Source organism: Simochromis diagramma, unplaced genomic scaffold, assembly GCF_900408965.1.
Source record: "Simochromis diagramma unplaced genomic scaffold, fSimDia1.1 OVJJ01000802.1, whole genome shotgun sequence".
In the NCBI taxonomy this organism is placed as follows: domain Eukaryota; kingdom Metazoa; phylum Chordata; class Actinopteri; order Cichliformes; family Cichlidae; genus Simochromis; species Simochromis diagramma.
Window position 1 is genome coordinate 4435579 of NW_024387492.1, and position 27959 is coordinate 4463537.

At 41.7% G+C, this 27959-nt stretch overlaps 1 protein-coding gene across 3 annotated transcripts; it reads right to left on the reverse strand.

The window, feature by feature from the left end:
• Positions 1 to 1780: 1780 nt before the first annotated feature.
• On the reverse strand, positions 1781 to 26713 carry magl (MAX dimerization protein MGA-like). Of its 3 annotated transcripts, none has more exons than XM_040017735.1 (22): positions 26475 to 26713; positions 23027 to 24228; positions 20740 to 21193; positions 20480 to 20585; positions 20169 to 20282; positions 19940 to 20056; positions 17261 to 17374; positions 16679 to 17084; positions 14863 to 15040; positions 14441 to 14669; positions 14128 to 14300; positions 13746 to 13941; positions 13431 to 13660; positions 12445 to 12687; positions 11919 to 12180; positions 8304 to 8923; positions 7889 to 7986; positions 7755 to 7800; positions 7465 to 7623; positions 5011 to 5122; positions 4119 to 4802; positions 1781 to 4019 (listed from the first exon to the last, which is right to left on the reverse strand). In XM_040017735.1, the coding sequence occupies exons 2-22, from the start codon at positions 24190 to 24192 to the stop codon at positions 3151 to 3153; spliced, it is 6576 nt and encodes a 2191-aa protein (XP_039873669.1). In that variant the 5' UTR covers positions 24193 to 24228; positions 26475 to 26713; the 3' UTR covers positions 1781 to 3150. The 3 variants fall into 3 exon arrangements, with proteins under 3 accessions (XP_039873669.1, XP_039873668.1, XP_039873670.1); XM_040017734.1 differs by lacking the exon at positions 26475 to 26713 and adding an exon at positions 26118 to 26348; XM_040017736.1 differs by lacking the exons at positions 19940 to 20056; positions 26475 to 26713 and adding an exon at positions 26118 to 26348.
• Between the last annotated feature and the right edge of the window lie 1246 nt (positions 26714 to 27959).

Genomic DNA, 27959 nt, shown 5'->3' on the forward strand with positions numbered 1-27959 from the left:
TATAATTAACTAGTTACCAGAAATGTGTACCTTAGTTGTGTACCTGGGCCCTGTGCTGTGGTGTCCAGCACTGTGACAGTGGCAGTGAATTCTCTGGGTCCTGTGGTTTGTACCAGTGCAGATTTGTAGAGTTCTGGTTAAGTCTGAAGACTGACAACAACTGCTTAAGCACTGTTTATGGTTTGTGGGAGGGTGCATTGTTCTTTTGGGTGAGTGCTGTTGCCATAGTGAGTGTGCAAAGTCTGCAGCAATGCTTAGGTGGGTGATACATATCAAAGTAGCTCCCAAGTGAAGGCCAAGACCCAACGCAACATCGGATCATCATGAAATCATCAATCTTCAGTCCACCTCAGTTTTAAAGTACATGCATAATGTTATCTATGACAACAGATGTAATGTTTGCTTGAATATGCCATCCTGATGATGTAACTGAAATGGTTTGTAGGTCAAAAGTAAGTGGACAATTGGCTGATAAATCACTTTCATGTCCAGGTGAGGTCTGTATCTTATTATTTCATTACAAATTAGGCAGGTAAAATATCTGGAGGTGGTTTAACTCACAACACAAGGTTCAAAGAGATTTTAAGTCAAGTGAAGACTATTCTTACACCGAATCATCAATATAAACTTTAGGAGTGGCTACATGAACAGCCTGGTACATTCTTAAAAAAGAGGAACGCACCGGCCAGCTCGGCTGCACCAAGATGCCACAAAGACCGCAGGAGATGACTGAAGTGCATGATGACAGAATTATTTCCATGGTTACAAAAACCAATTTCACAACATCTCACAAAGTCAAGAATACTCTCAAGTTGGTGCACAACAGTCAGAGTAAAATCAACTGAATAAGTCACATGATGGGGTGGGGCAAGGTCTCACAATGGGCTCCCCCAAAACAGTCTTAGGGTTTACAAATCTGGGACTATCCACCAATTGCTCTTAGAAATGAAAAAGCTTCTTGGATGAGAAGTGAAATGTCTTCAAGAAACTTATATAAGTCCAGTTGCTTTTCCTTCCAAGCTCCTAAGATTACCATAACCTGGATGACTGAGATGTATACTGGTCACACTCAAGAAAAAGAATACCCGATTAGTTTGCCAGAAAACATGAAAGATCCTGGACAGAACCAGGAATAATTCATTAAAGCGCAGAGGAGAGGGACAGCTCATGAGCAAAAACAAACCACACTAACACAGTGGAGGTGATGTTAAGGGCCTGTTTGGGTGCCTGTGGAACAGTTCAGTCAGTGTTCATTGATGATGTGACTGCTGATAGAAGCAGCAGGATGGATTGTGACATGTACAGGGCAACAATTTCTCCTCGGATTTAGACAAATGCTGCAAAACTGATCAGACAGACTTTCACAAGGCAAACAAATTAGATATTCTTCAATGGCCAAGTCAGTCACCTGATCTCAACCTAACAGAGCAGGTTTGCAGTTCTTACAAAAACTGAATGCAGAGACCCACAAATGAGCAATAAGTGAAGGTGGCTACGGTAAAGGGCTGACAGGGCATCTCGAGAGAGGAACCACAACAGTACCTGGTGATCTCCAGAGATTGTACCTCAGGTGGTTGTTGACTGTTTGAACGTTTATTCATAAAGAGCTCAAAAAATACTTTTTAATCCTCTTGAATTTAAGCTTAAAGTCTGCACTTCAATCACATCTGATTTGATTTAAATCCAAGGTGTTGGTGTACAGACAGGATTAGTTCATAATATGTAAAGACAAGATGAAATACACCCCCCCCCCCCAAAAAAAAGTTATTTGTGACAGATGTCTGAAAACAAGGAACACAAACTGTTTTATTTCCAAGAAGAGATGCCGTTACATCACCATTCACATGAAATCAGCCACATTTTGGCTTGAAGACATCAAACAAAGCAAAAATGATGGTATTTTAAGTGAAGGATGGGACAATAAATGCATTGAATTCACTCAGACTGAGATAAGATAACCAGTGTTTCGAAATCATCCAAAGACAAACTGTTACGCAATTAAAAAAACCCACAATATCCACAGAATCTATTTACATTAGGTACACGTCTACCACAGCTACACGTCTTGCATCGCTTCCAAAACATCAGGTTTATGTGTACTGACTTATTCAAAGATGACTTTATAATGCTGATTTAATGTGTTACGTTACAGGTTAATGCAAACAGGAGACAACACGGGTGATTTCTACCAAAAAAAACATTTAAAGTGCAACTACTGATGAGCTTTACTGCATTAGTAACAGATTAGTAACACATTATCTAGCACCCATTGAAAAATGACACCTTTTAAGACGTGATAGAGTTAAAGCTGTGCATCACCCAGCTGGGAACAGACACTCAGCTTACATTGTAAGGCTTAAAATGCTGGATCGCAGAACATATCTGTATAGTTTTATTTTGCATAAGAGAGTTCAGTGAAGAATCGCTCAAAGTTAAACATAATTCAAATACATCTCGATACTCCACCTAAAAGTTGGTCATATTTAAAGGTCATTCATTGCTGGAAAATATTGATATCAAAACTGATTCATTTCATGAATACATTCAGCAGGTCTCTTAATGCCGTTTTATCATTTATACAAAAAAAAAAAATCAGCCTTTCTCTACATTATGAAAGAAGTCCACTGAGTTCAGAAGAGAGCAGCAGTTATTATCCGTGGCCCTGATCCTTTGGCTTTTTCAGACAGGCACATTTGGTGACACTTTCATTGACACGCGTGACTCCAGCTTCCAATATCAGCAGAAAGCAGAGAAACTTCAAGTAAGACTGTGAAGATGATGTTAGAAAAAGATGCTGCATCCTTACACACAAATTAGTCTTTTACATCCAGCTTCCCAGAAAAAAAAACAAAAAACTCCTGCTTCAATCAACTGTGCCCGTGTGAGAATAGCATAGAGGGCAGGTGGATGCACCCTTACCTGCATGGTCCCAGGCAGCGCCTTCACTTAAACCTAACAATGAGAAGGTGTCTGAAGCAAACCGCCTCCTGCCGCGTTGTACATGTGAGAAGAGACGACTTTCACAAAGGCTCCGATGTGATTCGGAGTCCAGAGTTCACATGTGAAGACATCTTTAGTCATGAGTGAGATTTCAGTGTGAGACTCTCAGAGCGTAGATTCGTTTTTGTAGTGAAAGGACGTTTGTTACAACTATGCAAATTCTAGGTCAGGTTCCAGTTCTTTTTCTACGTCTATCCAGGACCGTTTCTTTGCGCTGGGGAAGTCTTTTCCTAAAGCACCGCGTGTTAAAGGCCTCGACGTCTTGGTGGTAGGGCTTTCAGTTGCCTTAGCGGAGGGACTGCATTTAAGTTTCTTAGAGCTGGATCTGAGGGGACTACTTGCAGGACGCTTAACTGGTGCCGACTTTCTTTTCGGAGGCCTTCCTCTGGGTCGTTTGACTGGCACAGGAATATCTGCTACTTTACCGACATTGCCTGCGAGGTCCTCAGCTTCCTTCTTGGTCTCTTCCAAAGTAATTTTTTTACTTTGTTTCTCTTCAAGCAGCACAGATATTTCACCTTTGCTGACACATTTATTGGTCTCTTCTATCACACTACACTTTTCCTTTTCACCCACAGCAGTACTTGCAGGGTTCCTTCGAGGCCTGCCCCTGCCTCGACGGGCTTCTGGAAGGCTTGGATCGGCCTCGGACTTGACAGAACACACACGATTAAACCTCAAGTGGGCAGCTGGAAGAGTTGTGCTCATGCCTGCACCTGTGCTGCCCTCACTGTTGTTTTCTGTAGCTTTAAGATCCACTGAAGGCACAAACATTGATTTGTTAAGGGTGGCAAGCTCAGCCTGGGGGGAAATTACACCCGAAACTTTCGAATCGGAATCTGAAGATGCCGTTTTGCTCTCGAGGTTATGCCCAGTTTCCGAATCCAAAGGCAGGTCTGATGCAGATATGGTAGCGTCTGATGGCTCAAATAGCTTCATCTTAGCTGAAGAGCTAGCATCACCTTCCTCTTCATTCTTCCTGGGTTTCATGACCATGAGTGTATAGAAGCCTTGGCCAACTGTAAGATAAAAACACAAACATATGCAATAATATTATAGTAACACATTTAAATGGAAGATAATTTAAATTTGGTGTATTAACTGATCAAAGTGCTTACTTGGTTTCAGACATGAGGGAAGTATGAGCCTGCCAGTCTTGGAGCGAATAAGAGGAAGAGCCAGAGGCTTTGGAGTGTGAACCTTGGTGCTGGTGCAGTTAGCTGTTGGGGATACAGGTGAGGCTCCTTCTTTGGCTGTGGGGGGCTGAGGTGAAGCTTTACCGGGCGGGTCTTGAGACTGCTGATCTGTTTGGGAACTGGAAATGTGGGAACCAGTAGCCTGGTCTGGCTCTCCAGAAACTTTCTGTTTGACTTCTAAGTTTGATGGAGACTTTTTCTCTTGGACTGAGGCCACATGGTCACCTTGCTCAATTTTCACCTGGGACCGGGGTGCAGCGTTCGCAACCTGAGCTGGAGAGGATACCAGCAGAGGCAGAAGTTTAGATACAGGTGTCTTTGGACAGGATTCAGTTGGAGCTTTTCGCATGAGAGGCTGGAGCAGGGTTATCATCGTTTTTAAATTGTGTGGAGTTGTGGCTGTGTTGGCCTGGGAAGGAGCCCCGAGGTCAGGCTGTACTGAAGATGAGGGCGTGGGGTTAGACTTGGGAGCAGTGGCTTGTAGTAAAGCGGCTCTGGACTGTAGCAGGTGGGAAAAGAAAGGCGTCCACTTCACCGTCTTCTCTTTCCTTTTCTGTTTTTCGCACACCTCCTTTAGTTTGTGCCTGATCACATTTTGAGACTTCCCTAAAAATGTTATATTTGAAAAAACAGAAAGTTAGTGACAAGCAGATCTGCTGGCGATCAAGTCTCTATGTTGACACAAGAGCAGGATGTCGTACACAAGTGCTGGATAGCAAGCTTCGAGTTATTCTCCATGCAAACTCAGTGCATTCAAACAGTACAAAAACCAATACAGGGCAAGAAAAGGTGCATTAACACAGAGTGTACATACCAGACAACTGAGAGAGTGTCTCTACATAGCCCGACTGTATCTGCGTCAGCATCTTCTTTGCCTGTTCTAGATGTTTGGAGGTCCTAACCAGGCTCTGAATTTCTTTCTGGGCCTAAAAAACACAAAATGGCAAAAACGAGTGTTGACGGTGAGGCCAAAAACTCACACCTACAGATCTGCGAAAAAGTGTTTGCCCCCTTCCTGATTTCCTATGTTTTCATCAAACAAACTTAAATAGTTGACAAAGACAACACAAGTAAACACAAAATGCAGTTTCTAAATGAAGGTGTTTATTATTAAGGGGGGAAAAAATAAAAACCTACATGACCTGGTGTGAAAAAGTGATTGCTCTCTAGACCTAATAACTGGTTGGCCCAGCCTTAGCACAACAACTACAATCAAGCGTTTGCAGTAATTGGCAATGAGTCTTTTACAGTGCTGTGGGGGAATTTTGGCCCACTCATCTTTGCAGACTTGTTGCAATTCAAGCACATTGGAGGGTTTTTGAGCATGAGTCGCCTTTTTAGGGTCATGCCACAGGATCTCAGTCGGATTCAGGTCAGGACTTTGGCCCAGCCACTCCACAGTCTTCATTTTGTTTTTCTTAAGCCAATCAGAGGTGGTAAGCTGCTGTGTTTTGGATCATTGTCCTACTGCAGAACCCGTGTGCGCTTCAGCTTGAGGTCACGAACAGCTGCTCGGACATTCTCTTTCAGGATGTTTTGGTAGATGGCATTTTGCTGAGGCAGCTAAACACCCCCAGACCATTACACAACCACCACCATATTTTACTGTTTGTATGTTCCTTTTCTTAAAACACCTTCATGTTAGTTTGACACCAGATATAATTGGATACACACCTTCCAAAAAGTTCACCTGTTGTCTCATCAGTCCAGAGTTTGTTTGTTTTTTTTCCAAAAGAGGCAAAACTAAGATGATCCTTTATGTTCTTTTTGCTCAGCAAGAGCTTGGATGAGTCGTCCCTGGGCTCTTGTGTAATCTTGGTTGATTGGTAATTCCAGGGTAGGTTTACCATTTGTGTGCTTCGCTGGAGTCCCACAGCTTTAGAAATGGCTTTCTAACCTTTTCCAGACTGCGAGATCTCAATTACCATGTTTCTCATTTGTTCCTGAATTTCCTCGGATCATGGCATGATGTCTGGCTTTTGAGGATCTTTTGGTCTTCTCCGCTTTGTCACACAGGCTCTATTTAAGTGATTTCTTGATTAAGAACAGTTATCAGGCCTGGGTGTGGCGAGAGAAATTGAACGCAGCCTTCCAAAGATGTGATTACCACAGTTATTTCTTGGGCCATGTAGGTTTACATTTTTTCCCCCCTTAATAATAAACACCTTTATTTAGAAATGGCATCCTGTGTTTATTTGTGTTATCTTTGTCTAATATTTAAATTTCTTTTGTGATCTAAAACATTTAAGTGTGAAAAACATACAAAAACAGAAAATCCAGAAGGGGGCAACCAAACAAATGTTTGACCTTTTAAACAAGTTTGAGTACAGATTAAAAAAGAGAACTTTCTTTTGCTGAATATGGGCCCATAAAACCAAACAAACAAACAAACAAACAAACAAAAAAAACCCTAAACTAAAAAGACTTCACTGTAAAACTGATTTTTTAAAAATGTTTAAATAATGTAAAAACTAAACCACAAGTGTGTCATATTTAAGGAGAATTTGACCCAGTAAAATTAATTAACTATCACCATATAATTTTTCTTCTGCAAGCTTCCTTTACTCTTATTTTTATTTGTGCTCTGTGACCACATGTGCGGCCCATGTATTCCTTTCAGTGTAGTGGCTTCTGAATCTAAATGTGACAGTTGTGGGATTCGTTTTCTCATGTTGGTGGCATAAGATGAAGGGGACAACCTGAGATCTGATCTTATGGTGTTTTCACACCTATGGTGTTTAGTCTGCTTAAATCAAACTCTGGCTTGTTTCCCTCCTTGTTGTGGTTGGACTGTGCAGGTGTGAACACAGTAATCATGGTACGGGGGGGGGGGAGGTGCTACATATATATATATATATATATACACATACACACACACACACACATATATATATATATATATATATATATATATATATATATATATATATGCAAAGGTCTGTATGTGCTAGCAACAATTTACAAGTTTACAAACTCAAACTGATTCGGACCAGAGGAAACTCCCACATGTTTTTCCATTGACAGGAACTCAAATCTACATTTATCTTTTAAAGTTTTCTAGTATTTAGTCTGATGCAAATACTGTGGTAGTATCTGTGCCAACTTTCTGGACAACTTAATGAGAACATGACCTTGTTATTGTGATAAAAAGTATTAAAAAGTAGTAGAAAGTGCACACAACCTTTAGTGGAATTACATTTTCCCATTAGTTGTCTTGCAGTTTCCACTTTAGCTAACCAGAAGGAAAAATGCAGCATGCAGAACTAACCAATGACAGGAGGCGGAGCCTGGGAGCTCTTGGGTCACTCCGTAGGACAGCCTGGAGTTTATCGAAGAGGTTTCGCTGTTCCGATCTTCTCAGCCGTTCTAGCACTGTGTGGTTCTCGCGCCTCTTTTTGGTTTTTGTCTCACCACAATCAATGAGATCCTGGAGGAGACGCAGTGAAAACTCAAAACACACTATACATACTGCCTTATAATACAAAGAACTGTGTTCCTACTATATCTATATAAAGTGAGGGCAATTAAATATGGCGGTTAAGCTGGCGCTTGTCTTACCTGGGAGTCGAGTTCCAAAAATGATCCCAAATCTTCTCTGGAATCTCTAAATGATGATAAACAAATTTCAGCTGTGACGGTAAATAACAATTTTATGCTTTAATTTCAACATCCAGATGTTCATTTTTTATTACCGTGATTGCAGTACTCCCTTGGAAAGAGCTTTCTTCAGTTTAGCGATGGCCATCTGTTGTTTCACTTCTTCTACAGTCTCAACATCCACCGTCTCATCCTGAAGACAACATCATTCATGATGAGCTTTTTAAAACAACGTCAGGATTAGGCCGACTACTTTTTCATATTTTCTAAAGCAATTTAGTGTTTTTATAATTAGAGTTAAAGATGAACCAATTTGAATTTTTGCACCCAGTTTAAATTTTACATGTATTTAAAGTTGGACTGATTTGTTTCTATGAGCTGACAGCTGATTTTTTTTATCTTTACATTTATAATAAACCATTGTCCACTTACAGTTTAGAGGGCCTTCCATTAAAATAAATCACTAAGCACTCAAAGAAAATAAAAAACAAGTGTAATTCTCAAACTTACATCTTCGTCTCCCTCTCCTTCACTGTCTGATGAGTAGGAGCTTGTGTCTGAAGCGATGTCTAGGTTTGATTCTGCCTGCTTGCCGTTGGCCTCATCGCCCTCGTCTGACGGGATCTTCCCATCACAAACCAGCTCAGGGGAGGAGCCGGGCTCTGCTAATTTGCTGCTTAAAGAGCTCTTGACTGCGTTCACTGTGTCCGCAGCAGGACACCCAGCTGCACCGTCTTTTTGTAACAGGACATCATTGTTCGCCATGTTTGATGCTTTTAGATGTCCTGACTGTTGTGCTGCTCCATCAGCTCCGGGCGCTGGGAGCTGAATGAGGGTAAAGCCCCCGGGCAGGGAAACACCAGGTAGCTTCTGTCCTCCGGTGCCCTGGTTGGACGGAGGGCAGATCCTGAAAGAATAGGTTCCACTCTGTCCTAAAAAGCTGGGGCTTTTCAGTGATTGTGAGACGGTGAGCGAGACAGGCGAGGAGGAGGAGCTGCTCTGGAAGGAAGAGTCCGAGTTGTGCTGGCCTGAGGAAAGTGATTGGACAGAGCTGATGTTGGATGATTTCTGTGACTGTTGCCCCAATGAGATGCGTCCCTTGCTCTGGAGGCATGGATGGAATAAGAAAACTGAAAAAAAGAAAAAACTAGTTCAGCATGATGAGATGATAATATCTGCATTATTTTAACAAAACTGTGTTTTTAGCGATACATGTTTACTTCTATTCTATTTGATTAAGCTGATGTCACTTCTTCAGGTTCATCTACCCTCTATCAATTCTAATGCTTTAACAAATCATCTGGTCCTTACCACAACTTAATGCTATATAAATACAACCCCAGCTGACATCTTACACTGTCCTATTATTTATTCAACAAAAATTAAGCTAAGAAGGAAAAGCAAACTAAAAAAGCCTAAGTACTCTTTTACTGCTTCGATCAAAACTAAGAGAAGAAGCCATTTGCTGATAACCAAAGGCACTTTATTAACAGATCATCAGTAAGGTTGAGCACCTCTATAAAAGCAGAAGGTTTGGTAGTTTCCAGGTCTAGCGCATTCACAAGTCCAAGGAGGAGAGACATCAGCAATCACCTTAGAGAACCAACTGTTCCCCATCAGTCTCTGATGGCTTAAAAGACCATGATTCTACAGTAAGAATGATCATTTACAAGTAGAAAACATCAAAGACAGCTGTCAATCTTTCCAGGAGTCGATATCTCAGAAAATTCACCCTAAGGTCAGACTGTGCAATGATCGGAGAAACTGCAAATAACCCAAGTAGTTCATGACAGTACAACAAATACTGTCATGGCTTGTTTGGGAGGGTTGCGGTGAAAAAGGATTTTCTCTCTAAAAAGAACATGGCAGCACAGCTCAAGTTTGTGAAGTTGCATCTGAACAAACCACAAGGAACAATGGGAATGGAAAGATCAAAGTGGAGATGCTGATTGTCATAAACCACAGCACCATGTTTAGCCTAAACCAAATACCAACTGTCAAGCATGGTGGTGTAGGGGTGGTAATTTGGTATTGTTTTGCAGGAATTGGAATTGAGAATCGGTTCTTGTAGAGAACTGGAAAATAGTGGCTATGGACATTATTTTATTTTCATTGCACAAAAGGCTGAGAGTGCGATTGTAAAGTGGAGACTGCTCTAGGACAGAAACAAGCCACTGCTGAACTTCAACAGGTAACAAACCGATGACCTCAGTTTCCACCGGCTCATGTTTCTACAGTAGAATCACCATGACAACCGCTTTAAAATCTGTACTGGTTTTCATCTTTGACTTGTGCTGTCGGCTTTGTGTACGTACCTAAATACTAAGAGAAAGATCACACTTGTCCTCATCGGGATAGGCATTTGTGTTGGTGTGTGGGGTTGTAGCCTGTATGTTTATATTTTTAAATGGCAGTTATGAGACAGTGTGTTTCAGATCATTTTAGAGAGTAACATGAAAGCAACGTAACGAGTAGTATAACGACTGTTTTTATCGTGGGTGTAATTAACTAACGCACTGCATTAGTTTTAAGAAAAGTGTTCTGCATATATGCAATAATTACTTTAAATAAAAAAAAGAATGACCCCAACACTGATCACAACAAAAATCTCCAAAATTCACAAAGATTTGAACACTCAGCATGTAATTAATTTGCATAAATGTAATGTCTTTGATACGCTGCTTAGAGGTGGTGGTGACTCAAAGTGGAGCCAATGAGAATCAATAAGGAATTGGAATCGCTAAATTCTTATCAATTCCCATCTCTACACAGGACCTGAGTGCTTTGGAGTCACTAAGTCAACCCTGAACTTCTCTGTATACCAAAGTATTCCAGAGTCAAACGTGAGGCCATCTGTCTAACACAGGGGTGGGCAATTCCAGGCCCAGAGGGCCGGTGTCCTGCAGGTTTTAGATCTCACCTTGGGTCAACACACCTGAATCACATGATTAGTTCATTACCAGGCCTCTGGAGAACTTCATGACATGTTGAGGAGCTAATTTAGCCATTTAAATCAGCTGTGTTGGTTCAAGGACACATCTAAAACCTGCAGGGACACCGGCCCTCTGGGCCTGGAATTGCCCACCCCTGGTCTAACAGCTAAAACTCGGCCAAATCTGAGTCATGCAACAGGACAATGATCCCCAGCACTGTCATTTACAACAGAATGACTGAAAACAAAAGAATCAGGGTGTTGCACTGACCCAGACAAAGTCTAGACCTCAACATGATTGGCTCGCTGTGATGGGAACTTAAGAGAGCTGTGCATAAATGAATGCTTGCAAACCTCAATGAACTGAAGCAACACTGTAAAAACGAGTGGGGCAAAATTCCTCCACAGCAATGTGGGATACTGGTAAAGACACACAGAGATCAATTACTTCAAGTTACTGTATGATTGGGTGTACTTAGCTTTTCACACATATTTCTGCTATTCATGTGAGGCGGTATTTCAGAATTTTATAGCCTGGTAAGAATCAAATGTTTTATTATGCACTAAACCTCAGAAATAAAAGTGGTGGACTTTTTTCACATGACTATACTAAAAACAGTTTTAGCTTCTGCTCAGCTAGAACACGTGAAAAACCACATTTACTAAGAGCCTTTCCAAACACACTGTCCTGTTTTTCAGCATCATGTCCTTTAAGACGATGATAAAGACAGCGAACATCTTAAGCACGCAGTTACAAATTGCTTCACAGTTTGAATAAAAACAAACCTCGTGCATAGTATCTCTATTGGTTTATATGCACACACACTTACATGCAAGTATTCGGTGTGAATTACAGGAATGGGTGATGAACCAAGGAAAAGCTAAAATGAGTTTTCAGCAGTCAAAAGGCAAACCACTGATTTAACCGACGTGATGGGCTGAGGAAGTGAGTTTCAAAATTTAGCCGCTACAACCTCAAAAGCACAGTCAGCTCTAGCACTGCTGCAGAAAAAGGACCTGAACCATTTAAGGCTTTGTATGTGATTTTTAAATGAATTCTGATTTTCACTAGAAAGCCAGAGAAAGGGAAGAACAGGCAGCACATTTAGGAGGTGGTAGTTTTGAATAAAGCAGATCAGGTATGTAAAACAAAGTGCCTCTGCTGTGGTCTAGCAACAGAGAGACAAGCTTACCTGGTGACGGCGTTAGTGTCTTCAGATCAGTAGTTTTCCTTGCAGCGATACTTGGACTGACTAATGAGCTTGCAACTTTTACGGTGCCAGTTTTTGGAGTGCTGGTTTTATGTGTATAGTCTGATTTCTGAGAATTTTTCTGAGGAACATCAACTGAAGCATTTAGTCGTCCTGTGACGTAGGCAGCAAGGCGGTTAGCTGGATGCAAAGATCCCATCTTTCCAAGCTGCAGTCTGGCTTGATTGTAGGATTTGCCATTTACCTGCAGAGGAAGGAATGCATATGTATATTTTAGAAAGTATCTGTATATTTCAGCTGGTGTAGCTGTGTGTTTGTTAGTCCTTAAATAGCCACACACTGTTATCTTTTCCAAAGGATAAATCCAATTACTGAATGCAAATCACATTTTTTTCCCCCTTCAACATCCAAACCTCAGTGCAATTTTTTTCCAGTGACAATCTGTAACGGAGAATTTAAAATTCCCAGGCACATGGATGTATTTGATCCAACTTTACAAAGCCCTTACCTGTATAAGTCCAGGTGCTTGGTAACCAGCAGGCTTTCTCTCGGCTCTCAGCGTGCCAGCAGGCATCACTCCACTCAGAAAGGGTGTCACTCCAAACCACATCTGCGGCTCTTCGATTTGGCCATCTTCCTCCTCTGCGTCAGTGTTCTCATCAAGGCCTTTACTGGTATGCATTTCTTCATCACTGTCACATTCTTCATCATCATCACAATCACTGGCTTTTGATGGTTTGCTAATTTGCACCTATAGAAAAAAAAAGTACAGAACTGTAGAGAACGCCGTACATCACGTCATCACACGAAAAAGCAACAAAGCAAAGAAAGTGAGGACAAATGTTCCAACAGTCAAAAGCAGGATTATTAGACACCCAACAGATAGCAGCCACTGAGGAAGCCACTGCAACATGGGAAGTGCCCAAACAGTAGTACCCACAAGGGCCATCTGAGGCCATCATCCAAAGCTGGTCAAACTCAATAGATGCCGATGTTAAAATGTCAGACTTTAAAGCAGAATCTGTTTAATTTTCTTTATATTGCACCAAATCACAACAACAGTCACCCACTTAGCTCAGGCGACCATAAGCCGCATGGCTGAGAGCGACCGGCCCGGGTTCGAATCCGACATGCAGCCCTTTGCATGTTTTCCCGTCTCTCTCGCCTTCTGCTTTCCTGTCACTCTTCACTGTACCCTTTCAAATAAAACCGTAAAAAGGCCCAAAAAATAAATAAATCTTTGGTTCTGTGGCTAACTACACCCAAACTGTAAAGAGTGATTTTTTCAACAACTCATCCATTTAAACAGCATTAAGGATTCAAATTAGAATTATTATAGGCATGGTAAGGTGTGAGCACACATAGCCTGCACATATTGTTTGTACTGCCTAATACAACTAAATACAACTGCTCCTGACTTTGGGCATCAAAACATGATTTCACAATCCAGTGGGTAACTCTTTCTAATATAGTCTATACCCAAATCTTCAGTACCTGGTAGGTGACGATGGAGCCGCTGGGCTTCCGCATAATGATCTTGCTGATTGGCCAGATGCGGTAAGGACCAATGTAGAAACGTTGGGAAAGCTGATCACGATTCATCCGCTGACATAAAGCCTCCAGGATCATCCTCTGGTCGTTCTGCCACCGACACACTGACTGGATCTGTATTTGCTTCCTTGCTCCTACTTCACTACATGCAGTTTCCTGAGATGCGTTTTCACCTGGAGGTTACAGGGAAATATGTTTTTAAACAACTACAAACACCTTTAATATCCCACTTCACTACAGTGCAGCTATTTTTCTTACCTGCTTTGTTAACAGTTGGTAAAGTGCTGTAGTACTTGTCAGTGGTTTTTTGTGGTTTTGTTGGGGCGTTTGGTGCAAAGATCTTAGGCTCTATGGTGACTTGAGGAGGCGGCTTGCTATTGAACTCTCTTACACGAGCACATGTCATCATGCTCTCCAAATATTTATACACTGGATCCTTGTCTTCTTCACGTATCTGCAATGAAGATTTTAGTCTCTTTTTAATGAGATTACAGGACAAATTGTAAACAAATACAAAGAAAAAACTTATTTGTTTTGTTTTTTGCAATTGACAAACTTAGCAATTATTAATATGGCAAAATAACAATCTTCAGCATCAGCATTTAATTAAAAAAAAAAAAAAAAAGTAATTTTATTTTACCGGTTGTGGAAATACACTGTTGCGTCTTTGGACCTTTGGTGTAACCACATAGAGGGGTGCAATTTTTGGAACAAAAACTGCTTCTGGATCCTCATCACTGCCATTACGCTTCCACAGTTTATTAGCATGTGAGCCTTGGCGAGGCTGGACCACATGTTCCATATTAGTCATCGCTGGGGAGGGCAAAAAGTATCTCATTAACACTTGTGACCAAACTGAGCAAAGAAAGACTCTGAAAGACTGCGGTCAGAATCAGGGAAAAAATCGTCAACAACACACAAATGATACTGAAATAACTTGAACTCGATCTTACAGTAAACAGGATGTTCTTGGCTCTCCCCTGCGGACGTCTGCTTAGTGATCTTGCGTTTGAAGCAGGCACAGCCAAACATGCATTCAGGCCGCCTGCAGTGGAGATGGCCTCTGTTCAGGTGCTGCAGACTGGAACACACACAGCCGAGTCTGCAGAACTCTTGACCACATTCAGGTCCAGCAACTTTATTTGGAGAAGGGGGCACTTTCAAGATCTGGCTGGGCTGCGTCTGGTTAAAATGAGAAGTGAGAGTCATCAAAAGAGTTTGAAAAATCACTTTGTGTGCTTTTCTTTAATGTACCTCCTTTACATTTGATATTATAAAAGCCAGGGAGACTTTGAAAAACATCACTACAGAATGAAACAATGAAGTCATCACTGACATTCCTACACTTCCTGCAGAGGACAAACATGCTACATACCTGTTTTGTCAGTAACACAGTCAGAGCAGCTGACAGCCTCTCTGTAGTCAGCTGTGTTCTGCTGAGGCCCTGGTTCAAAGCTGCCGTCTCCATTTCCAGCAGCTTGTGCTGGAACTTGGTGAGCCCCGAAGGTTTGGACATCGGCCCCTGGTTCTGACCAAAACTCATCTCTGACAACCTGGGGAAGAAACATGAAATGAGCAGATAAGAATTGTTCATTGAAAAGATGTACTGATGTGAAGCAAAACTACATTATAAACAGCTGTAGGAAAACAGCTACAGGACTAATTACAAAGCAAGGAAGCCTATGTATATGCCCGCCAATGTAGCAGGGAAAAGGGGGGTTGCACGATCAATAACTGCAGTCATTTTCACTGGATGTGGCTGGATTTGGATAAGCCAAAAAATACAATATGGGTGAGAAGAAAATGGATGGATATTATAACCTTTGATTAAAAAAAATAAATAAAGATGTATAACCACCCAAACAAACCGATAAAAAAAAAAAAAAGTGAATGGACTTAAAAAGTGCAAAATAGTTCATGACTCAAAATGTAACATTTTGTTTTTTTTCCCCTCTTTCTAATAATTTTATTAATTATATTTCTATAAATACAATTCTAATATCAATTTAATAGATACTATGGATTCTACATTGTTCGAAAACAGTCTACTATAACGCCGTAGTTTTGTGAAACTCATAAACAACTAGTGGAAAAAATACTGATGGCTGTCAGTGTTACCTCTCTGTTGTTGTTGCTACCACTCCTAATAAGCCCCTTTCCATTAGTTCCTACTCAGATCGACTCACGAGTTCGCCATGGTTTTCCATTAGGTCATAGCACCTGGTACCAAGTACTAAAATAGTACCTGCTCGGCCGGAGTTCCAAGTGATCCAAGCAGGTACTAAAATGTGACATCGTCAGACTGCATGCCACCGATTGCCTGGTCAGTGGCATCACTCGATGAGTCATGAGAGTGTCGACCATACAAATTAGGTGCTATTTGATTGTCGAGTCAAGTTGTGGCGAGTCGATCTTAGTAGGTACTAATGGAAAAGTCCCAATCCTAGGTGACTTCCTGCTTTTTTTTCTTTTTTTTTTTAAATAGAAAAATTGACCTCTAACTGTGACCTTCAGACCAAGGTCAAACTGAGATTCAAACTCCTCTGGGACTTTTAGCAGATTCACCTATGGTATGGTTTTAAAATCCTAAGTAGACTAGTTCTTGAGTTATCCCTTTCACAAACTTGGGTGTCCACACCACCCACCCAACCGTCAGAGTGACGACAATATCCCATCGGCCTTTTATGGCTGAGGGGTAAAAAGCTTTTGGTGGATAAATTGAAGAATAATTTAAAGTGCATTAAAGTCACAAAAGAAAGAAAGTCCTGAGAGTGCAGGTGGAGAGTTGAAATTCACTTTAAGCTGGTAAATGACAAATGATAAAACTTGCATAAAACTTGCAGCTGGGTTTTGAAAAGCATCAACTAATACTAAACCTGTACTGTAGTTACCTACAAAACAATGTAGGTAACTACAGTAAATCAGTATATTTAGAGGGCTTTCATAAATACAAATACAAAAAGTCAGTATCAGTGATCATCGTGGCATTTTTCCCATTTTGAAATGAAAAATCTTTGGTTTTGTTGTATCTATTTTACGAGAAATGTCACCTTAGAGGAATTATAAATTCTTACTATTGCAACAAAGTATCGATTCTCAACTCAAATAACCTTTAGCCACATCAGTAGCCAATCAAATTCAGAACACAAAACATGTGATCAAATGTGACTAAATTTAAAATATATCCTTACCTCTGTGAAACTCCCTGATTCTGGGTATTACTAGAACCACAAGCATCACTCGGCTGCCTCAGCGAGGACGCAGCCTGGAATGTGAATTTAGCTCCTGCTTGATGGGGGGCTGCTGGCGTGGCCAGCGGAGGAGCAGGTGACGTCAGAGCAGAATAGAGCAGTGGTTTGTGGGATAGGGGACAAGGCCTGTTGGCCCCCACCGGGAATTTCGAAGGAGCCTTTCGATGCTTGAGAACGCTGTCCAGGGTCTTTACATAGCTGGAGCTTTTAGCGGGCAGCTGATAGGACACCGAGCCTTCTGGGTTTGTAGAGAAAGCAGCGGCGCGCTCGCTGATTTGCTGAGCTTCGCTTTCCAAGTACTCATCCAACATGTTGCTGCAGAAGGCAGAGAGGTTCTTTTGTAATCCTTTTAGAGAGAAAGAAGAAAGGGACTTTAATTTATTGGGGAAGAATAATGAATCAGACACAAGTACTTTCAGCTGGTTTCAGCTCAGTTAATCTTTTGGTAATTAGAATGACTACACTAATCCCACGGCATGATAAAAGGAACATTGCAGCAACAATATGACGAGCAGCCCTTACCTTCACCGTTGGAAGACGATGTTTCCTTGGCTTTTACGAACTTGTTTTTCCACCCCTTTATTTTCGTCATGTCACTTGTCTTTCCCGTTCTGGAGATGAAGGGTAGTGCCTCATCTGTGCAGCAAACATAATGCCTTTAGTTACAGGTCACAGCACACTATTATGTTTTAACAATGCCAGCCTGAGTTCTGCAGCAGAAACACAAATTTTAATCAGAATTTGATGCCAATTTTATTCTCTTTGCTGAAGAGAAAATTGTACTCCTTCAAGTTCAGCTGTTCTTTTCTTATCTGATCGCCCAAGAGCCATCACCTAATCACTTCTGTCTTGACATTATGCGAAGGTTTAATGTGGCATGACTGACAAACTCATCAAGAAAGATCTGCAACCTCATATGACACACACCCTTTGAAAACCCACACAACAAATCTCAACTTCTAAAAAAGAATCTGAGATTTCCAACTAGCTTTTCGGTCTCTGCGTCATAGCAGCCGACGTCAGCAGTGATGGCTGTCATCACTTTGGCTTGAATGTTTGAAGCTGGTGAAGGGTACAGAGGATGTTTAAAATTCCAGTCAGTACCCGACTCCTTATTACAGAAGTACCGATAAGCACCCGGGGAAATGGTGCTTTTTGTACTTTTGTGAGTTTAATTCATTCCAATAAAGCTGTTAAAACATCTTCTTACAATGCCGCTGCATGTGATCATGTATGAAGTTCTTTACTTTACTGGAAAGAAACAGAAAAGCAGCTAAATTCAACACACCGAATCTTAGGGCCACACTCAGTACTTTAATAATAGATCTCTAGTTAAGACTGGGAGACTTTCCATGCTTCGGTTTTCAATAATTTGCTAAATTCTCCTAATAAGTGACCAGCAGCACTAAGCGCTTCACCAGTATATTGCAATCAGACACATGAATCAAACTTGCTTTACATCGAAGGATAAACCATCCATGGCACACCAATTCCCCAAGTTAGTCAATATGAACTGAGTTAGTCTGCTTTGAAGCTAGTGCAAGCTTTCCTAAAAGGCATAAAGAATTAAAAATTTGTGATAACTAATTCACTGCTCATAGCAGTTATCGTGCCAAATCACAACAACAGTCACCTCGAGATACTTTATATTAGAAGCTAAAGATTCTATAATAAAAGAGAGAAACCTGGAACAATTAGGTGTCGTCTTATGAGCAAGCACTTGGCGAGAGTGGGAAGGAAAAACTCCCTTTAAACAGGAAGAAACTCCCCTAGAACTAGGCTCAGAGAGGGATAGCTGTCTGCCGTAACCAGTTTAGGGGTGAGGAGAGGGCACGGCACATTTAGAAATTTAAAACCCCTTTAAAAGCCTGCTTTACACTAAAATAACATACAATAAATGGGTTCCTGAAAACATCCTGCTAAACACATTCAGAGTTTTTACATGAAATAACCCAAAAGCAACTAATCGTCCAATCACAGTTCCAGAAATCAGCAGTTTCCAAAAGTTTGACAGAAGACTTAAAAACAGCCACAGCGGATGAGGTCATCTGGGATGTCATTCCAGAGTTTTGGTGCAACAACAGCAAAGCCATGAGCTCCCTTTGAAATAAGCTTTAACTGTGGGATGAGCAGGAGTGATCGAGAGGCGGGCCTCAAAGACCTTTTAAATATTTCTATGACTTTCTAAGATTGGATTCTGTCATGCAGAGGGAGCCAGTGCAAAACTGCTAACACTGGAGTAATAACATCTCTCTTTTTCCACTCAAGAATCTGGCTGCAGCATTTTGGACTAATTGTAAATGAGCAAGAGATGATTGACTAAGTCCGGCATACATTGCATTACAGTAGTTCAGTTAAGATGCAACAAAGGAATGTATAACTGTTACAATATCAGAAGATTTAAAAAAAAAAATGTGCCTGGAGGAAACTGCACTTGTCACATTACTATCAGAGACACCTTACCAAACATGCACAAACCTGCTGAGCATGAAGTTTAGATGAAATATTATTAGTGGGCTTATAACTGCGCCAAATGTAGATATAACCACTTGCTGTGTAGCTTTGTGACTGCACCAAGCAGTTGTTAAAAAAACGCAGAAAAACTTGTTTTATATAGTATTGATCATATCGATCGTGGCTCAAGAGTTGGGAGTTCGCCTTGTAATTGGAAGGGTGCCGGTTCGAGCCCCGGCTTGGACAGTCTCGGTCGTTGTGTCCTTGGGCGAGACACTTCACCCATTGCCTACTGGTGGTGGTCAGAGGGCCCGGTGGCGCCAGTGTTCGGCAGCCTCGCCTCTGTCAGTGCGCTCCAGGGTGGCTGTGGCTACAATGTAGCTTGCCATCACCAGTGTGTGAATGTGTGTGTGAATGGGTGGATGACTGAATGTGTAAAGCGCTTTGGGGTCCTTAGGGACTAGTAAAGCGCTATACAAATAGAGGCCATTTACCATATTCAAGAAGTCTAATGTGACTCGCTCTAATTTGCCACTGACATCTCCACCTACTGCATAGGTCACTGTACCATTTAAAGGACTTTTCCGACAAGTCTCACGTTGATTAGTTTTCTGCAATACTTGTCCGCCTATTTTCTTACTATGACAACAGCATACGACAAATTACTCATAAGATATTGTGCAAAAGAAGCAATCGAAGGACCTCGATCAAACATGCACAAACTGTCAAAGATTCAGCCCAACTTACCACCAGGAGACACAGTGGTGGTCTTGCTGTGTTCTGGAGGTGGTAGTGGGAGGGAAACACCCAAATACTGCAGGTCAATGGACATAGTGAGGTCTAAGGAACTCAACTTCAAGCCCACTGAGAGAAACGGTAAAAACAGTGAGAGTGTTTTGGGTTGTTTTCTTGTGCTTTAGTTTATTTTATAAAACTTAGGTAACAACTTGAAAGACTATGCCCGTTGTATACTCACCCTCCTGCAAGACGGGATGGATAACTTGTCTGTGTTTGTGGACTCTGAGCTCATTCAGCAGCGCAGTCTCGAAACGAGCCATCTTCTCCTCATCGGTCTCTGGATTCACGTTCACTGTCAACACCACAGATACAATTTCAGATTCGGGCAAACAACATTAAAAATGTATATTAAAGATTCCACAATAATATTTAAAGAAAAACAGGGTTTTAATAAAAAAAAAGGCACAAAAATATTTATTCCATAGTTTAATCAACTGAAGAAAAAGAAAGAAAGAAAGAAAGAAAGAAAGAAAGAAAGAAAATCCTCACGTTGGTCGCTTGTTTGTGTCGGTGGTGCTGGGGTTGTTAGGGAAGCTGGAGATGCTGACGATGAGGTACTGACCATCTTGTTCCTGACATGAACCTCAAGAGCTTGCTGTGACATAAAAGAGCATTAAAGCTTAAAGATTTATTTGATATCAGGTGGAATGTTGAAGGAACCACTCCTCCCTTTATTAAATGAAACTACACCCTCTGGAAACATGCCGATGTGCTCTGAGCATCCAATGCAATCACTTTCAGTGTTTTACCTTTGAGGTGAACGACACAAACAGCAGGCCTTCTATATCATCCATCTCCGGTTGCATAGCGCCTGTCAGTGATGGGCTGTGGACGACTGTGGAGGAGGCTGCTGCAGTTTTACACTCTCTTCCCCGGGAATTTGACCAACGTCTGTTCATCTTCTTCCTCCTCTTACAGAATCGAGGTGATGATCCAGGGGTAGACGTTGAGGAATTAGCAGTCACAGATCTTGCTTTAGGCGACATCCATACTTTTAAGCCCTGCTGCACCTCAGGGGCTACACTGGTGGCAGCGCTTTCTTGCTTGGGTGCAACAAGCACAAGATCACCAAGAGCATGTTTGCCTCTTATGCAGGGGACATATGGTTCATCTTTTCTAGCAGGTTTAGACATTATGGGCTTCAGTACCAATCGGGTCTCTTGCACATTTGATAGAGAAGCAGAGTCATTTTGACTGTTTGCACTGTAAGACACATAAAAGTTAATATTGGTTATTGATACCAAACAAGTGGATTTAATCATGATCTCAGTGCAAAATCCTTTCATTTGAGGTGGAACAGCATGTGGCAGTGGCATTTTAATAAGCTATTTCCAGCGGTTTAACTGGCAATTTCACAAATTCCTACACCTAATGAGGCAGTCAAGTAGGAAATTAATAATGCATGCAATCCAATACAAACAGCTTGCAAAAATGTTCTGATTATTATACTTTTATATTGCATTCAAGACAACTGCAATATTTGTATTATTATATGAAGTATTTCCTCAATTAAATTTGAAGAGTTGCAAAATAAATGAATCAGAAGTTGTGCAAATATTCTGAGTTTATACGCTGCAGACGTTTTTTGCAGCGATTCACCGCGTGCTGTTCCACTGTGGTGTATTCTATGTAACACACACACACACACACTATGAGTTTATAGACTCATCGGCCACTTCATTGGGGAAACCTGTTCACTTGCTCAGTAAAACAAACATCTAAACAGCCAATCGCATGATAGCTACTCAATGCATTTAGGCATGTGGAAATGGTCAAGTCTACCCACTGGAAGTTCAAACCAAGCGTCAGAATGGGGAAGAAAAGTGACTTTGACTTTGAATGAGGCATGGTTGTTGGTGCCAGAATGGCTGGTCTGAGTATTCCAGAAAATACTGACCTATAGAGAATTTTCCCACACACCTATCTCTAGGATTTACAGAGAATGGCCCAAAAAAAGAGAAAATAATCCAGTGAGTGCAAGCTCTCTGGGTGGAAAATGCCTCAATGATGTCAAAGGTCAGAGGAGAATGGAAAGACTGCTTTAAGCTGACAGGAAGCCAAACACATGCAGAAGAGCATCTCTGAATGCACGACACGTCAAACCTTGAAGCACAACACACTGACTGCCAATTGGACACTAGAAGCCTGGAAAAACATTACCTGGTCTGATAATTGTCACTGCTCCTGATGGTGGTGTAACGGTCTGGGGATTTGTTTTCTGAGCAGACCAGGGCCGCCGTATTTCACGAATCATCTCAGACTAGTTTCTTGAACATGGCAATGACCAGATCGCAATCCAGCAGAGCAAATTTGGGTGGACGTGCAGCAGACACATCTGCAGCAACTATTACCCCTTTTCCACTAGCACCTACTAGGCTTCGCAAGGCTCGACTCGACTCTGTTTTGGTTGTTTTCCATTACATTTGAGTACAATCTAATGTGCATGTGGTCGTTACAGCAATGCGGCCAAAAGTCCCACGATGTCATTTGTATGCTACACGAATGCCACTACAAAGGAGGACGTTGAAACAATGGTATACTCGCTGTTTGTATGTCTTTTTGGCAGACTTAGAAAACAAGGTGTTTTTTGTGTAGCCATTTCCCTCATTGTCAAGTTTAAAAAGAAATAGTGGTTTGGATTTTCGTAAGGAGACACCCTCATGACTCACTGAACGATGTCACTGAAGGGCCAGTTGGTTGCATGCAGTCTGGATAAGGGGATAAGGGGAGTCCAACCCAGTACTAACGAAGTGTAACTAACAAAGTGGTTGGTCAGTTTAGTTGTCTTTAAGTGATCTGTTTGATCATGTAGGATTTTTAGGTCAATTAAATGCATAGAATATAAATGTTCAGTTACTCGTGCACTTATAATTACCTCGACTCCATCACAACAACACAAAAGTATAGCACTCACATAAAAGTATAATAGTTAGTAACAGTGTGTCAATACAAAAAACGCATTTCTCAATTTTTTTGCTGTGACAACACAGCAATTTGCCAATGTTAAAACAAAGGAAGAAACAACACAAAACCCACCTCAGATCCAGTACCTCCTCCTGGTTTTCACTGGGTTCGGCAGGTTCGATCACTGTGGGCTGGTATTCCGTCTTCACAATAGCTTGAGCCTCTCTAGCGATTCTGTTCAGACGGGGGTTGTTCCCGTCCTCCCTAAATCCCTTTGCAAACGGGTTGTGATTAATTTTCAGCTGGGTAATCCGAAAGTTCTGATACGTCGTCACAGCCATAAATTCAGTTTGTGGAAAAGTAAAAGTCATGCTTTCATGTCCCATAACTACAGGCTTGTCAGCTGTGGGCATGCCTCCATCTGGAACAGGTATTATGTGAAGCCTAGGAATGTAGCGATGCATGGAGTGTAAGATTATATGACCATCCTGGTCTTGGGAGTTATTGGTCAGTTTGAGCTTGTAGAAGGACACCAAGCTGTTCATCCAATCTGAGCCGCGACAGGGTGAGTAATGGTGTGAAAATGCCCGGATCAGACCTTGGTTTTGATGTTCTGCTCGCCCGGTGACTTCCCATCTGGATGCACTCCAGCGGTACCTGTACTGACCCGATGGGACTATGGACAGGACCAGACTGTACTGCTGATTGGGATCCAGGCCAGTCAAGCGGTATCGGCAGTACGGGAACATGCGTCGGCCCTGCTTAGTGAGAATCATCTCGGTCCCACACTTGTAGAACTGCTTCCACACGTTGCTGTTTTCCAAAACAACACTGACACCTTTGAAGGTCAGCACCGCAGGAAAGTCTTTTTCCATGTCCGTGTTGCCAAATGTGGTCGCGGGCAACGCAGATGACCATGGTGTTGATTCAGGCATATTGACGATGCTCGTTTCCGTGCACGTTAGGGAGTCTGATGCGGATGTTATATGCAAGGCTTCTGGGCTTTTTTCAACAGTTCCTTCTAAGGTAGAAGCTGATGTTACTGCAGATTTAGCCGGGCTAGCTTCAGCAGGAGAAGAAACAGCAGCACTGGTATCATTACTCGCCATGGAGACAGCTTTGCTCTCAATCACTGTATCACTAGTGAAATTAGGTCTTGTCAAGGTTGGGAACGCAGGAGCTGAAGAAGCAATGGAAGCAGGAGGAGCGGAGAAGGGCGCATTAAGCAAGGTGCCCTTCTCACCTTCCACTGCCTGGTTTTCCTCCATGGGTGGGAGCTCAGAGTCTAAGGCGGACATCACCGGTGGCTCTGATCATCACACTGCATGAGACACCTGACACACAAACAAAAAAAGACAGCGTTATTTGTACGCTATAACAGCATTCAGAGGTACAACATGTATTACATTGATACAATCTAACCAGCAGAATTTAATTTTAAAGACAGAAAAACAAAATGAAGAACAAATATAATATAAACAATGATCAGAGAGGATGCAATTAGAACTCATCCAAGCAGAACAAACAGCGGCAGGAAGGAAAGAGGAGCCTGGAAAGCTGCACCCAGAAATGTAAAGACTTTGCATTCAGAAATTATTACAACCAAAATGTGCCAATCAACTCAGAGACCGCTGAAAATGTGTGTTTACTTAAAGAAACCAAACAGGGATGCACTGATGCATCTAAAGAGCAGTGGTTTTTGCTCTTGCTGACTGATATCTGACTGATACTTGAAAAAAGAAGACATTAACCAATGGCGGTTGCCGATGTTTATCTGCTGTACCTCATCAGTTTGTCCCTAAAAATGTTCAAAGATGGCCTGATGGAGAGATAAAAGACTCGTAAACTGTTCAGCTACTTTATTATTGTGAAGATGTGTTTGTTTACCATACACAAAATGGTGAAGTAAACAATAATAACAACAACAAAATATACTGATGTTCACCTCAGCAGATCTCTGTTCAGCACTACTGAGAATTGGCTAATCGCTATAGGGTGTTGCAACAGTAAGTGTTACAAATGACAAGTCCAGCATATACTGGGCTGCTTAAAGACACAGGCATTATTCAAGGCGCTGATACAAGTACTGTGAAATCAAATGAAGACTCGAGATGAATGTAGCTCATCTTAAGTGTAAAGACTTGATATCGTGTCAAAATTAAATGATCTCCGGCCACTAGTTTCTGTGACTGCCGGCTGTTTGAATGTTTTGTAAGCAAACCAGACCAAATTTCAAGACATCTGATCTGCACGAATCATAAAAACGTCCCTTTGTGTTCATCAGGACCATACTGTAAAAACAACAAAATCACTAATCAAGGGATGTTTTTTTGTTTTGTTTTTCAGAAAGGCACATCCTGTTCCCAAATACCCTGAAAAATAAATTAGAAACTTAATTGGGGACGGAACATAATTTATTTACAACCTTGGGCTATGTGTGCTCCTCTGATGATCTCTAGCTTTTTTATTTATTTATTTATTTATTTTGGTTAAAAATGTAAAACTACATTTAAAAGACCTGCTCTGTCTCTAAAACTGAAGTAAAACTCGTATATTTCTAATTTTTTAACAGACTAATAAGATTATTTTAAACTACATGTTAAATGCTCCAACGCAAGAACTCCTGAAGCCACCATCACACCATTCAAGACGAATACTACAAATATAAACAATCAAAAGGAGCTCTCAGATCATTTGAACAATTTCTCGTGGCCCTGTGGGGAAAAGTGGACTTTGCATTGCAGGAGACCACTTCAGTATGACTGACCAATGGGCTTCCAGCTCAGGACACGGACGGAAAAACAGCCCTACATTTTAAACAAGGATGAACCACTAACACCGTTTTGTACCTTGAAAGCCAAGAGAAATGATCTTGGTCAACGGCACACCAGAAACTATAAAGGTAACCCCTTTTTGTTGTTGTCCTAACCCCCCTCCTCTAATTTCCTAATCACATTGTCACGCCGGCACACGGATGCTTCAAGTCTAAAGGTGTTAAACACCACAACGAGAGCCTAAAACGGCTTATCACCTCCATGTTTACAATATAAACTCCCAGCGTCACTCCCGTATAACTATTTCACTCCCTGCAATAAGAAGCGGCGTTAAGAATTTAAGTTGTTAAACCAGCAGCTCTTTCTTCCTCACACACCGCGGAGAAGGAAGGCCGCCCGCTCCACCACTCACCAAGTTGGAAAAGTTGCAGGTTTCACTAAAGCCTCACCTTTCAGCGTCGCTTCGGTACCTCGTGGCCGACCGCAGCGAGGCAACAGTATCGTTCAGCGGCGAAGCTCCAACTGTTGCACGTCGCCGTCGCCGTTAAAAGGGCCTCGGAGAATCCCTCGAACATAAACACAAACTGGCAAATGGAGGCCGAGAGCCACGCCACTGTGCTCACATCGACCGACCCGAGTGTGCACGCAGTGGAGCCAAAGCGCATGCACACTATCACCCCCCACCTCCACCCACCACCCCCCTCTTCAATGGCGCGTGATTCCCGGCCCGCCAGCTCGAGGGAAGCGGGAGTCCGCCATCCAGGAGATATACATAAATATTTCTTTTCTCTCTCGCTCGTTCTCACCTCGAGCGCGGTCCGCGCGCCGGTAAGGACAACTCTCTGCAAGTTTGCGCGAAAATGTTTAGGATGTGTGATTCGCGCACTGAGAGCAAAGGCGTGACACTTTCTCTCTCTTCCTGTCTGTTTCCTTGACTTCTTCTACCTTTTTCGATCACACTTCCATTCTCACCCTCTCTTAGCCCACACACACATACACACACACACTGTCCTCTCTGCTCCCCCCCCTCTCTCTCTCTCTCTCTCACACACACACACACACATCCGTGCTGTCGAGCTGTGACGTAACACGTTCACCATGGTGGTAGAGATCCAGTAGCCAATGCGCAAGCTCCCAATGGACGACCGGCCAGTTGTTTCATCACGGTGGCAAACGTACGAAAAAAACAAATGAACACTGAAAGTAATTTTGTATCTTTGTAGTATTATGTATCAACATTAATATGTGCAACTGAAATCAGTGGCTCATAAACTATTAACTGATTGACCTTGTCTACAAAAAAGAGCAAGGCTGATTGGCTTTGTTTACGGGACAAGATGGTGGCCAGGAGTTGAAGTTAAGAATAAATATTTGGACAAAAAAATAGCATATTGAATTTGCACATATTGAATTGTAAAAAATAATTTAAAAAAGCTGGAAGAATACCGTTAGACCCTATTGGGTCGCTAATATTTTTAGCAAACGCTCTTGATCTAAGCATAAAGTAATCTAATTTACAGGCTAGGCCTACGCTACCATACCGGAAGTGTAGTCCTAGCTTATCCGGAAACCCCAGTAATAAAAATGTAATAAAAAGCTCCATAATAATAGCGAGATGGCATTCAATGTTTGAATTTTAGCCACGTGAAAATCTCAAAAACCTCCACAGTTCCTCCACTTTATCTTTAGGCAGCTGGGCTATATAGGCTACACCCTAGCCTACTGTGCTCTGCATATGTTGTCTATATGCGCATTTTGTGTAAATTGCACGCCCTAAATTAAGTGCTGTTAAGCCATTTTACCTTAGAAAGACATAGACATGGGAAACCAAAGGCAACCCTTTAGCCCAACAAAATCAACATGAAGACAACTGAATTGGCACACAATGCTTATGTGAGTTGTGTACTTCTGTTTAGTACCAAAAGGGAAAAACCAAAACATATGCAAAGGTGTTTTGATACCTGCCACAGTTTTTGATCAGCAGGAGGTGTGAGAGCCAGTAAATCTAGTGATGTATGTGACTGAATAAATAAATGAAAGTGTTCAGTATATTTCTGCGTTGTTATGCCTTATCGATGCGGTAATAACACTTGTATAAACATATAATAGATAATAGCACATAACAATGAGGGAAAAAGCCGTTCATTTTTCCTCATTCTGATATTTTTCTAAATTGATATTACATAAGTTTCATTAAACATGAACCATACAAAACTTACCTCTGCTCTACAGATGTTAACACTGCGGATAGCTAAGTATAAAATTAGTACTAAATCACATTTTCAGTCGGG

Bases quoted from the DNA above. Each gene is read 5' to 3' on its own strand.
- magl (XM_040017735.1), bottom strand. From the start codon at position 24,192: ATGTCCGCCTTAGACTCTGAGCTCCCACCCATGGAGGAAAACCAGGCA. The intron at 20,283-20,479 runs GTGAGGATTTTC...TGGTGTTGACAG, and splicing joins GACACAAACAAGCGACCAAC to TGAACGTGAATCCAGAGACC. The intron at 7,987-8,303 runs GTAAGTTTGAGA...TGTTGTCTTCAG, and splicing joins AAGGAGAGGGAGACGAAGAT to GATGAGACGGTGGATGTTGA.